Source organism: Trichoderma breve, chromosome 4, assembly GCF_028502605.1.
Source record: "Trichoderma breve strain T069 chromosome 4, whole genome shotgun sequence".
NCBI classification, from domain to species: Eukaryota; Fungi; Ascomycota; class Sordariomycetes; order Hypocreales; family Hypocreaceae; genus Trichoderma; species Trichoderma breve.
The window spans coordinates 2177121-2191356 of record NC_079235.1 but is presented as its reverse complement, the minus strand read 5'-3'; the positions used below and the strand labels follow the sequence as shown (position 1 = coordinate 2191356).

At 50.1% G+C, this 14236-nt stretch overlaps 1 protein-coding gene across 1 annotated transcript; it reads left to right on the top strand.

Annotated features, from left to right (window-relative positions):
- Positions 1-922: 922 nt before the first annotated feature.
- T069G_06931 (uncharacterized protein) lies at positions 923-2608 on the top strand (the record flags this gene model as incomplete). The annotated part of the gene is made up of 2 exons (XM_056174141.1): positions 923-1022; positions 1089-2608. The coding sequence occupies 2 exons, from the start codon at positions 923-925 to the stop codon at positions 2606-2608; spliced, it is 1620 nt and encodes a 539-aa protein (XP_056027720.1).
- Between the last annotated feature and the right edge of the window lie 11628 nt (positions 2609-14236).

Here is a 14236-nt window from a genome sequence, read left to right as displayed (position 1 = left end):
ATGCCTCTTTGGGGAAAGACCAGTATGACTGGTCGTGCGCGCTAATCTCTCCGGGGAGGCGGCGGCACCTCTCCGAACCAGCGCACAGGTTTTCCCTCGTCCCCCTTCTGGCATCTCTGGTGCTGAGACCCCTGCCGCCAGCGCTTTTTTGCCCTGGAATCAGTCCTGGGCTGTCCTTTTCGTGCCCCCACAGCGACTCGCCCACCCTTAGCGCCAAATTCATCCCAATTGCCCACCTGGCGGCACCTCCGTGCTCCCAACCGGGGTCGCGGTACGTACCTCAGTACCTCCGTACCTGTACTGTACAACGGCCAAGGTACCATCCCCCTCCATTTCTTTTCCACACTCCCCACTCCCCACTCTCACACCCCCGGGGGCGTGGTGCCTGCCCTTGCGTGAAGGCGGTACGTTCGTCTTCACTCCCCCCAATCCACCCTCTTCTTAAAACCTGTCATGGCCCAAAGCAAAGATACACCCTACTTCTTAATAACTAGATCTTGTTCCCCAGCTTCTCGACGACCTCTTTGATTCTATTCTCCATTCTCCGCATACCCATACAAAAGAGGGCACGACATCAACATACTTGAAGGGCCTCATCCTCTACTCTTAATCACCTTTTCCTCTCACCAGCCCAAAGCACCTCTCCGAATCCGACGCCGCTCGATTCACCCGCACCGCCCCCTCATCGACGACTCCATATAATACGCATTCGGCCTTTGCTCACATCTGGTCGAATCCTCAACGTCGATTGAACTGCACTACACTTCCGGAGACGATTGGATTTGGTAATTGCCAGAGTCCAAACTTGATCACCGGGCAATTTGACCATCAACACCTTCTTGCATCATCCGCAACACTCAACCTCACCATCATCATCGTGGACCCAACGCTCGACACTCTCGAGCATCTTCACCCGGCAGCGATGCCCTACCGCCTAGATACACACGTGTTAACAGTGGATGCCAACGTCATCCACAAGGTCGACACCGGAAACCCTGCCAACCTGTATTCTATGTGGACAGGTAAGGACTTGGCGATCAGAATGGGAAGCGGCAGCCGAGGACCAACACTAACACTTGGTGGTTTAGTCTTCTCTCGCTGCGCAGATTCAGTTGAACAAGGCCGCAGATTGGAGAACCTGAGCTGGAGACTCTGGCAACGAGAACAGCTCATCGACAACGCCCACAGATCATCAACAGTCCAGTCTACCAAGACTGCCCCCAGAGCCATCCCCTCAGAGGCCCGCCTTCCCGAGCTTCCTCAGCTCTCTGGCAGTGTCGACTCCCTCGCGGACGACGACACTCCCGAATTCACTTCCGTCTCAGCTCCCCTCGAGATCCGCCCCAGGATACGACGACTAGACTCTTCCGCTAGCCGCCGGGATCGCCACATCAGCTCCGACGACTTTGAGAAGATGGTTGTCTCCATTGTCAAGGACAAGGCTCCCCTTTCCGCTCCCACACATACCTCTCCCCTTAGCAAGCCAGTCGAGTCCATCACCCGATCTGGATCCACCACCACCGAGTCCCGCTTCTCCGAACAGCCCTCAGAGGTCTCACTAGCATCTGCCGAGATGGAATCCTCTTCTCCCAAGGATATCTCCGGCATTCCCGTCTTCCAAGCTCCCCCCATGCCTACCGCCTCCATCGACGACTGCATTCCCGAGCCCAGCTCATCACCAGCCCACAAGCCCGTCCAGGCCAAGAAGCAACCCGCCAGGTTTGCCCTTGGAGCTTCATGCTCATCAAGTGAGGCTGGCCAGAGCGTTGAGACTCGCAAGTCAGTCTTGGCTTCCAAGAAGCCCATGTTCCAGATTGGTGGCTCTTCCGAGGAGGAGAGCTCCCTCGCCAGTGGTCATGCAGCCAAGCAGACTTCCTTCAGCACCAACAACATCACTCACCACCTCGATGCCGAGTCTGTCATTGACTCTGACACCGAGGGTGAGTACATCGATGAGAGTGCCATTGATGACGACGACTCCTCTGACTGGGAGGACTCCATCGATGAGAGCGGAAAGCCCAGCGTCGATGAGAAGTTCTTCCAGCGTGTTGAGTCCAAGGTCAACCTGACCTCCCGACCATCGCTCATCACCTTGATGCTTGCTCAGAACGACCGTGCCATGAACCTTGGCAACCAAGCCTCTCAATCTACCTCTGCTCTCTCCAGGTCACGATCTCTCATGAACGGATCGTCACTGGCTGCTTCACCTAACGACTCCGACGATGGCCCCCTCATGATGAAGGGCATGCGCCAGTCAACAACATTGAAGCCTATCAATGAGATTCCTCGATCCAGTGCCCAGCCCATTGCTGCCACCGCCAACCACGTACATGCCCAGGCTGCTCTCTCTCCTCGAACAACCCGCCGCAACATGCTCGCCACTGAGCTTACCGAGTCTCTTCGACGCCACCTTCTCTGGGAGCGACAGCAGAAGTCGTCCACCGCCAATGCTGTCCTCAAGCGTCGACACACATCACACGATGTTGCCAACCTGAAGCAGTACCCAGAGAGGCCGTGCTTGAAGCAGGCTGAGGATGTTAACGCGAGCAGCTGGAACCAGTACTTCACCAAGGAGGCATTCAATGGCTACCACTCCAAGGGCTGGTAGACGATCATGACGACGATTGACCTGTTAGGCAAGGCTTTAATCATTTTTATATATGCCTTTGGCCGTGTATATCACATTTAATGGCGTTTGGGGTTTCGATTTCACATCATCATGGCAGCAACATGGGCTGCGCAGGCGAAACGGAACTACGTCATGACTAAAGCGACATAACCTTTTTCTTTTCTTTACATTCTTCTTCTCTTGTTACATCTTTGGTCTCATAATGTCTGGTTGAGACACTTCAAAACAAAAACTCATTCGCACTTTACGTGGCGTTGCTTTTCATATGATACCATGGCCTGAGCTTTCGATTTGTTCACAGTGGCTCTGAAGGGGCTCACGAATTTTTTTCTGTTTCAACCGAGTGTATTCTAGTGGGTCGGGAAGATGCGTTGTCTCCAGGGGCGACCTTGGTCAGGGAAAATTTTTTCTTTTTACTCTTATTTCCAGCGAAGACATGAAGCGGGGACAAAAAAAAAGAAGTCCCATGCGCGGGTCTACAGAAGACCGAAAAAAAAAGAAGGCAGCAAAAGATGAAAAAGCTTAGTGGAGGCCAAAAAGAGGAGCTCCCGTGGGTCTTTTTTCTAAAACAATGTGTTGTTTTCTACGAGATATGTCAACAAAAGGTTATTACCAAACAAAGGTGTCCTTTAGATGGACAGCCTGGCCAAAAACATTAATAAATTCTTGATGAAAAATTTTCTTGCTCATTTGCTCTGTGCCGCGTGAAGGATTGTGCCAATCAATGACATGCCAATGTAAAATGGCGGAATAGCATGGGGGGTTTCTCCATGTGAACTTCTGCAATTAATTGATTCCTTGACTAACTATTAATCTGCAGTACACAGTACTCTAATTCTGGGCTGATGGTTGCGTCTAGCAGCAAGTACCGAGTACGGCACCTCTGCTCGCATACCCTTGGCAGCAGAGCGGCTTTTTGCTGCCTCTGCTTCTTCTCGGTGCTACTACGAAACTACTTAGGTCGATAACATGCAATCCATTCTTTTCCGCGACCTGCATGCACGTAAGATGCTTTGGGGCATGAGAAAATTTTGCAAGTACAGTAGGGCCGTTGGCACTGACCCCATATTGACTCATTCCCGTCCGTCCCCCATGGCGGTGAAGGGCGGACAAAGAGAGAATGACTACGACTACGAGTTAGGTGCCCAGAATTTTGAGCCGCCCCAGAGAGGCCGGGCGGCATTTGGGAAGCGGAAGTCCACCGCGACTCCACAGAAACCGAATGAGCCGGTGCAAGCAAGAGAAGACGAGATGTGAGGGGGGGGATTAGATTGGATTGGGATTGGGGGGAGCACCAAAGAGAAGGAGATGGAATTCCGGATTATCGCGGCTACGGATCGGTTACGGGGTTGTCGGAATCGGGAGTGAGAAAGAAGGTGCGTCGTGATTTCGGGGTGAGATGCTGGTTTGTGAATTGAGCTGGAGAGCTTAGCACGAGCTGTTTTTGGAGCTAGGGCTGGTTTGAGGCTGAGGAACAAGGGCGAGATTTGGGCATTCAAAGGGGGCGCGAATCGGCAATTGAGTGATGACCAATAGGGAAGATTGGGGACACGACGGCAATTAAATTTCACAGCAATTCCGTGTTGGGGGGGGGATCTCTGAATCTACAGTACGGCCACGAGTTTATTGTGAATAATTTGGTAGGGGGGGAGTTTCTTTTTGCCGATGGAGTCTACGAGATCCGAGGATCCGTTGGCAGTTGGGAAAAATTGACAGGTTGTGGTGGGGGAGAAGAGTGGCATAACATCAATGCGTGTGTACAGTAAGTAGTTGACATTTATTCTGGGGCGGGCAGACAGAATTGATTTCAAACAATGAATTAAAGACAAACAATGAATTAAAGAATTAATTAAAAAGAGAGAGGTAAATTGTTGTGTGGCTTTTCCCCCAATTTGGGGTTGATTTTCCTGAATCATTGACCCCCATCCATTATGTTTGTGGCTTGTTGCTTTTAAACTTGTCAATTCATTCTGAGGCGCGGCAATGCTTTTGACAGGTGGAGAGAGTGGGAAACAGACAGCTGTCAAAGAAGGAGCTTGAGTTTCGGTGATTTTTTTCTTTTTACCGCGGAAAGACACCGGGTTGCAACAAGAGAAAGATGGCACAACTCGATCGGACCTCGGAATGAGGTAGAACAATGAGCTATTGATTTTGTTTAGTATAAGCCGACGAGAGACGAACGGCTTTCGGCAATTCTTTCCCCCTGTGAACTGAACTTCTGCCGCTTTCATGCTAAAGAAACGAATTGGTGTTCGGATCGATGCGGAAAGGCGTTTTTTTCTTGTTGGGTCTAAGTATACGCGCAATGGATGCTAAAACAAACAAGGCGCGGCCGTTCGGGTGTTTTGGCAGATGCCTGGAATATGCGGGTTTTTTGGGGGATGGATGGGCGGTTACAACACATTCATTACAAGAGGCTAAAAGGCTGGATGGCCGGATCTCGCGCGGTTAAGGGTTCAAAAGAGGCGTTCTTGGGCCTGTGAATAGTGTAGACATGGCGTTATGGAGGTTGCGCAGGACGAGTCGGGACATGATTCAGGTTTGAGTGCTGCCTGGGTTGTGTTTGTTGCGCTATTAGGATGTGCAACTTATTTAGAGCATCATGTTTATTTCAATCTACAAGGCGCTACATGTGGTATAACCGTATAACCGATGTATGTTCTGCAGTACTCGTATATCTCTTGTCTGGAGGAGGAGGAGGGGAGGCAAATGCGTAAAGAAGATCCTTTAGGAGATCGTGATTCAGGTACGGCACGCAGGGCACATGCAGCAATAAACATGCCAAGCAGCCAGGAAACGCGGCTTGCCATCCCTCCATCCACGAACAGCACGTTACGAGCACGAGGCAGCAACAAGTGTCAAAAGATCAGATGGCATGGCTTGTTCTCTTTTTTGCCCATCCGCCATCGCAGGACTGGGCTCCGCTTCCCCGGCAAAATTACGTTCGGCTAGAAACCACACAGCGTGTAATTGCGGCTGGATTCAGCTAGCTGGGAGCGCCTCTTCACGTTTGCTGGCTTTTGAGTTTTTTTCCTGCTCCGTAATTTCCTCTTCCTTTCCCCGGACGCTAGAGAATCTGGGGGCGGCGTTCGGAGCTGAGAGCTGGAGCTGAGCTGGTAATTGGCGGCTTCGTTTTCCCTCTTTGCTTCGTTGCGGATCTGGGGAACAAGACGCCGGACGGAGAATGTCAGAGTGACACTTTGGTCTGGTGGACTACTTACTGTACGGGCTATGATGCCCGAAAATACTGCCGATGGGCGATTTCACCGGGCGAAATTTGGCCGGCCCATGATTTGCGCCGGTCATGATGCCATGCCCGGCGATGGGGAACGAGATGGACGGTCTCGATGGATGATGAAAGTGAAGTCATAGCCTTGGGGGATGAGCATCGGGAGCCTTGCGAGCATCACGGCAGAGCGATCGATGGGAATAATGGGGGCCCCCGTGATGCTTACTCCACGCTCATCGACAGGCTCTGCTGTGAGCGATAGACGACTCCCGACAGACGATCGCCATCACCTGCCCCAGTGATATAGGGCTGCTCCTACAGCACATACATACATAGACGAAACATACATACAGATAACCTTGGCCTACCTTATGGCTAAATGTGCCCCCATACACACACCCAGACAGACACACTCACTTATATGGACAAATGGAACACATGGAGCAGCCTAAATGTTGAACCGACGTGGTGGGAAGCTATTCGCCTCCTGTATAGGGAGGGTGTTACTCCCGTTGCTCCTCCCAGACACTGATCATCATGGACGAGATCACACACGCTGCTACCCCAGTATTACGCTTTGAGCAAATGAAGATCCCGATTAAGCCATCCCCAGACCCCATCCGTGCTCAACCAACCCCCCACTTACACTTCTCTTTACACTACTGAAAGAACAACACTTGGTAGTTCGGGCAATGGGATGAATCTTGTTGCCTGTTTGTCTCCTTCGTGTCCCTACTCTTTCCGTCTCCCGTCTTCCGTTTCCGTTGGCGTCGTTCATCGAAGGGAAATAAACCCATCACGCGCCAAAGCGGCCTTTAGCGGCTTTGCTTGGAGACGGAAATTGGAGGGCGGGCGCGCGCCAGGGTTTTTGACGATTTCCCTTTCCGAGTGACCCCCCATGGGGAAATGATGGCCTTGAAACTTTGACTCCCTGGGCGACCTTGTTCTTCTTTTGCAGTTTTGGGCGATATTGCGAGAAGCCGGCTTTTCTGGGGGCGTGGGATGATGAGGAGGAGTGTGTTGTCATTGAATCCCTCAGCCTTGTCATTTGCTTCTGACACCTCCCTCACTATCTTCGCCCAGCTGCTCCCTCCCCTTTTTGTTCGGCTGGGAAGCCTTGTCTTGGCAGCATGCATGCGTGCATGACGATGCTACTGCTTGAATTTTTAGCTACGGCGAGTCACGAGCGAATAAGTGCTGCAGCGCCCGGCTTACAAGCCAGAGCACTGCCGGTGACGGTCCTTACGTCAGGACCGGCGTCTCAACATACATAGGGGTCCAAATGACTCGGACGACGATCCGTCTAGAAGGGCGCTCATGCCAACCCGAAAAGAATACTTTAAGAACCCACCAATCCAGAGCCAGTCATTTTTCTTCAGCATTGCATTTACCATACAGTAGTTTAGTCTCACCGGAAGCTAAGCACAGCGCCCCCGGGGAGGAAAGCCGTAGCGAGGGAAACTGCACGTCGGCGATGGCGTACCGAGCGCCGATGGAGGATTTTCGACCTAGATGCGGCTTTTTGGATGCTTAGTTTGGCTTCTCTTTCGGGGCTTGATTGCGGATTAAGGGATGTTTTGTTCTTTTCTGGATGGTGCATCGGATTTGGGGTGGTCGGCTTCTTTTTTTTAATGCGCATGGAGATGGGAATGGGCGTGGCGGTGAAGGGCGAGACATGTTGGCTGCAGAGAGACGTTTCAGATTATTCTATTTTAATTTATTTTATATTATTGATGAGCTAGTGATGCAATGAATTTATTTCTTTGTAGCATTTTTTTTTTTTTTTTTTTTGGAAGCGGATGGTCATGGTGCGGTGGATGATGCATCAGCTGCGAGTGCATCATGGTTTGTGCGAATAGAGGCAAGCTGTGAGGTTCAGTGTGACAGGAACAAAAGCTGCACAGGTATGGTCGATCTTGCTTTCCCCAGATCGAAAACGTGGAAATAATAAAATAAAGAAATTAATCAAATAATCAAATAAATGAATTAAACAATTATTATTATTATCTTCTTACGCCATTCCAAGTATACGGTAATATTACCAAGCCAAAGCGAAATAAGGAAAAAAAGACGTTCGGCATTGAAACCCGGGAATTTTCCTTTCGCTTTCTCGTCCTTCTTTGCTGGGCGCACGCCTCCCGAGAGAAAAAGAATCCCACGAATAGGGCCGCAATGAAAGAAGACAAGATCAAAGGCTTACCCCCCCTCCAAGTGCGGCTGTACGTAACTGTACTTGAGCAGCTGTAGATGATGTATTTAATGCGCTGCGGACTAGTTTGGACTTATGATTATGGGCTTGCCCTTTCACCGATGAGCTTTTGCGTTACGGTCCGAAGAAAAAGAGGGGCTGCCGGTGCGGTGGGAAGGAAAAAGAAATAATAAAAACTAAAATGAACGGAAAATACCGAAACCAGAGAATGAATGAATGAATGACTGACTTAGCCTGTGCGCCTCTTCGGCGATGTTAGTCAGTGGTTTCTTGAATCGGTCATATTCTTGCGAAAAGGGGGGGACAAGCCTCGGGATCTCGATCGCAAGTGAATCAATGGGTAGGTCACTGGGGGATTATGTGTGGCTACGTCATTGCCGGGTTTTGATTGACATGTCTGTATTTCGGTTGTTTGCGAGTCTTTTCCTTGTTTGCAAGCATGCGCCTGACAAATGCCCTGAAGAAGGGGGAATAAGCTGAGAAATGAAAATGATGAAATGATAAATTGAATATTCATTTTACTTTAATCTTTTTAGTATTTTCTTTTATTTTATTTGACATCTTTTCTGGTTGTCGCTCCCGAGGAAGAGTCTGGAAAATACGTGCCTTTTCTGACAAAGCACTCAAGCCTTTTCGCGCACCCGGATTTCCTTGCTCAAACAGGCAATTGACCCAGTGGCAACAGACAGAACGTGGTTTTCTCTTCTCCAGCCACAGCTACATCTGTCAAAGTAGACACAACACGCGGAGTATCGCACCGCCACTGACATCTGGCCTGTCAGCGGCAGCACTCCGAAGCAACTTGTGGCGCGTCGGTGACTTCTCGGCCGCGCTTCGTCTTTGCCCATCTGGTGCGGTACTCCGCGATTTCTATGGAGATGATCGGTTATTCTTTTCTTTTCGGTAACAGTTTCTGTTCAGATCGGTGGCTGGATGGAAGATGACATGGCCCTCGTGGCATTCATGTGGCAGGAAAAAAGAATTGTTTGCTTTTCTTTGTTTGCCATCGTCGGTTGCAAGACCAGCCGACGGAAATGTGGCTTCAGGTGGCACGGCGGTGATTCGGGGGTCTCCCGGATGGAGAATGAGTCTCGTGGCTACGATGCTTTTTGGGATCAATCCTATTGACTGCTGATACGAAGCTTGAGGGCTGTACCGTAGTAAACTGTCACCGCATCAACCAAGTCGAAAACGATACCGCCTCCCCTGGCTTCAAGTCTCCTCCTCCTAACAAAGCCAAGTCTACTTGATATGATATGATATGGTACGGGCACATGCGAAACAAACAAGCATTTTCTCTTATCTCGCAGAGGTTACATTTGACAGGGATTACAACAAATGGAGGTTGCGACGTGCCGCAACGTGTCTCAACACAAGAACCGCTCCGATATTAAAGTTGCCTGTTTTGGCTAGTTAACCCCAAACGCTTTCTTGTTGCGTTACATCCCTAAAAGGAAGAAACCTCCTTCTCTGGGGTGGGAGAGGGACTTTGGGAACGGTGACATGTCTTTACGTTGTCTTTTCCTCTTCCGGCGGGCCTTTGGGGTATTTCATTATTCATTGCTTCTGCCAGCCAACAGTCTAGCATAGTCATGTCCCCTTCCACATGACACATCCAAGGCGGCTGGGCTGGAATGTCGGAGATGGCGTTAAACTCAAACGTGGGAGAACCGCAGAAAATCGCCAGAGGAAAAGAACGACAACGACAAAGAGGGTGTCGAGACCCCGCTTTCAGCCATTCTTCTAGAATGCTTCTGCGACACGTGGGAAACCCGTCGCCACTGGGGTAATTTTGGTCAATGGGTGGTGGAGTGTGTGGCATGCATGTTCAATGTCAGCTATGGCGTAAACCCGAATACGGGGGGGCCAAACATTGTCAGCCCGTACCGCTCATTAGCCTAATGGCAGTCTCCGCCGTTTCCCATCGGAATGTCATTCTCCGTAGGTACAGTCAGTACTCCGACGGAAACTCGCTGGTTCTTTTGGATGGGCGGTCTAGCTAGAGGACAATGAGGCAAGTTGGCACGTTCCACTCCTTCGGTGGGGGCATTGTGAATATCTCGTTGCCTGAAGCTTGAACTCTTTTGAGTAAGAATGGGGGTGGGTTGTGTAAGTCAGACAGTTGACAAGCTTGTTGTTGACTGAATCAGAAAAGTGGCTCTTGAATGCTACCTATTTAGCATTGGGTTTACTTTAGCTGTTGAGTGTTCATGTGAGGCTACTATCTTGTCTACACTTGTAGTTGTGCTGTAACTTCAGTTGTATCTGCTGGAGGGAGCCAACTTCATTCAGCCTCTGCGGCCTCTTTTCACATTGAGATTGTCCTCAAGCAAACGCCGCCACACGTGGCAGCGTACCGCAGAGTCGCCGCATGCCGGCGTCCCCTTGCGGCATCCAAATATATGGAAGCTGAACTCCCGCGAAATCCGCAAAAGCCGTGTATTGTGGCTTCCAGCCGGTGGCTTTGCGCTTTGGGCGGTTTGGGCGGCTTAGGCGGTTTGCCCACGTTGCGAATCTCGAGTATGCGCCTGCAATCTAACTGCGCGGGAAGGGCGGATAATGCTCCCTTTAGCACAATCGCGCAAAGTTGCTTGTGGCGCTGTTGTTTGGGACACAGAACAGTAAGACTGTCGAAGAGGCTTTTCAGCCACGAAAGGACACGGGGGATGTAATTGGACCTGTTGCGGATGAATTCTTTCGACGTTACGCCCATTCAGTTTATTACCGGGAGGTCGGCTGAATTGCTAAAGCCTTCTCATCTTCCTTTTGCCCATATTTCGACTTCTTTTTGGGTTGCTTATGATTAAGCGAGCATTACTACGCCTTGCTTCTTTCTGCGAAAAGGCAAATATACAGTCTCACCCAAGATGACATCAGTTAACACAGGCGATACTCTGTTTGTTTAAATCAAGATGTTTACAAATGAAGCAAAATCAAGAATTACAAGATACACCCTCCCTCTATCATCGTAACCATCGTATTTTCTCACCATTGACAAGCGAAATCATCCATTAGTCCGACTTGATGACATTCAGAAGCATGGCATTGGCTGAGGCGTGGCGCGACTCCCGGCTCCATGTCCGGTTTGCGGATCGATTTCCCGGGTCGCGCTCGGCAAGCAAGATGGAGCCCGGCGCCGGATCTCAGCCCGCTTCGGTCGCTTGTTTCAGCGAGTGAATCTGGCTTTACACGTGCCCATTCAGTTGACTTGTCGCTGACACCAAACACTTGCTGCGGACGCGCGTGACGCAGCTTTTTCATATGAGGTAAGCTGGGCAAGCTTTGCCCAGTAAGCAGGATTAATCAATTATATTATTCGACGAGTAGCATCTTCGAAAGCTTGCTTGTCATAAAATGCGAATCTCTAAATTGCCTGTTCATCTGTTTTAATGCTGTACGCGTGACGCATTCTGAAAGACCCCTGGGGCCTGGAGAGCTCGCCGCAGCCCGTGGGGAAGATTCGGGAGCAACGTAACCACAGCTAAAGCTTATTGTGAAAGTGAGGCTTTCGAGATTCAGGGCCTAATTAACTGCTGAGAAGTCGCCGCTGCGGCATCTCGTTGCCGAGTCAAGCGAGATTCTCAGCGGCGTTTGCTGTGGCGCGTATCGAGGCGTTTGCTGGGAATAACTAACAAAACATTTATTCAACAATTAAAGGTGCCTCTTTTTTCTTTTCTTTTTTTGCCTCGTCCGGAAGCCACCCGACAGCTACACCGAGGACAAAAGAGGCTGAGGGTCTTTTTGCTCGGAGTTGCTACCGAAGTTGGCTCTCACAAAGAACTTGTGTTGCTTTTATCTCCCCGACTTTGGCCCTCGGCTTATTCCCGCCAATAAGACAAGCGGAAAAGGTTTCGTAAACCAGCACGCTTGTTGTCGGTTGGATTGAGCACTTTGCAATAGCTTCAATTTCTCGTCGCTTGCCCATGAAAAGCACATGAAAAGTAATGTATCTGTTGTCATTTCAGGGGAAACGGGATAGATGGCAGACGCGGCATGGCCCTCGGCGCTGTGCATGCATCAGCATGTGCTCATCACTTAATCGGCCCAGTCACAGGCACAGACTCGCATCCCTGCAACTTCGTATTTTACATACTTGATTTCTGCTTGCTGTAGTATGTAGTATTCTGCATGCGCTGGCCCTATCGCATCGAACCCGCAGTTGATTAACTACCAGCCCTACGCCTGCAGCCGTTCGATGACGGAGTGACATTCGACCATCCAAGGACCCATGCTGATTAATCTATTATACCTTCATCCCGCTGCAGCCCTTGGGCGCGTGCGCTGTCACTTGATTTACGATTGTGTTTTGATTTGCATGGGATGAACGTGTTTTCTTGTCGCTGACACATGTCGATGGGAAAATAGCCTTTTGGACGAGCAGAAGCTTGTGTCGGCCTGCATTGCGCGAAGTGGTATGGCGTCGATCAGCCATATGATGGATTTAAATATAAATAAATAAATCGCGGGAATAAAAAATAAAATAATAATAGCTAAAAGCTGTAAATAAAAATAAGATAAAAGAAATGCGACCGAAACTTTGACGGCTAGCAGCCAAATTAACCACCAATACGCGCCATCCCCTCAACCTGTGGCTAAGACGAATATCCTCCAGTAAGAAGGGCGACAGGACCAGAAAATTTCACCCTCTCATGTGATTGTCTTTTTCATCGCCCCCCAGAGCGGGGGAAGAGCGCGAACGAAGCGCAACTGGCTGCAAGGGCACAAGCAGATTCTGGTTACAAGGAGGGGGCTCAGCACTTCGTATTACTACCAGTAACCAGCCTATCGACGATACGCTGGCGATTTGCCCTCATCATATTCCTGTGCCTCATCGCCGTTGCTCACCTGACGCGTATTTTCGAGGGAAGCAAAACCTTGTTCACCCGCATCTTCAGCTGCGCTCTATAAGGCTTTCGGTTGGAGCGGTTCTCCTCGGCTAGAGACGATATATATGCTAGCTACCGTACTCTGTGCCGCAGTGGCAAACCACATGAACCATTGGCCTCTGTTGGCAGGAAAAAGGATAGCCAAAATGTCACCAGTGATGCAGGCCTCAACCACCTTTCGGGCCTATGCGATGGTGCAGAAAGCTGCTTTGGGCCAAGAGCAGACAGAAAAGATGACAATGCATGTCGATATGCAAGTTCTCAGGGGGTGGGAGGGCCGTTCACGTGCTTTTTGCCGTTTGCTGATCCGGGCTGCCTCTGCCATCGTGAATCATGACATCATGGTGTTGTTTCTCGGCTTGTCTGCCCCCTCCTCCGCAGTAAAGCTTCGTTGTTTTGTTGTAAACGCCGGTAAGGGCTCCCCACGGCTTGCCTCAATTGGTAAAACGGAGGGGGAAGAGAATACGGCAATTGAAGTAGCAGAGTAGATCAAATTCCATCAGAACCAACAGCATCAAATTGCGATGGGATATTCCAGCCACCGCAGTAAGAATAACAAACAAGCAGAACAACGAGGGGGTGAAAGTTTTGCCTGGCGCGTCGAGAGCCAATTTGGGAAGCTTTCCTATTTAGGCAACCCCCCTCTGATCCTGATGATCGTTTTACCGCAGCCTGACGCCATGGACTCTGTAAATCTACGCGCAAACAAGCCAGCTGATCGCTGTTATATCGAGATTCGTGACAGTTGATGGCTGCAAGATATTTTTGCCGTATATTATGTATTGTCTCCGGGGGAGTGGGAGAAAAAGAGGCTGGCGTGCATTCCGTTGCCATGCCGAGCAGCTTTACCGAAGGACGGCGCCCGCTGAGCGCCCTCGATATCAGATTGTCAAGTCAGGACCTGCATTTGCCCTGACATGAAATACGATGAAATAAAATGACTAGATAAATTCAAAATAAAAAATGAAAATAAAAATATGATTTCAATAACAATTCTCCGCAAAATGCCAGAGCTGTGCTGCCTGTCCAAGCCATTGCGCCCCAGTTCTCGTATTCTTACCGTTCCCGCCTCCATATATAAATCCGCACAACATATCGCAGCTATTAAGCTACCGAACCACCTCAGCACGGCTCCTCTTCCCGCCTTCCCCAGGAAGCCATTGAAAGGCTGTTTTGCCGATAAATATGGCCGTTCAGGACCACCCCCAGACTTCTAACATATAAGCGCCAATTGAACGTTTCTTGCTAACCTGCGAGGCAAAGCATGTTGTCTGCGAATCAAG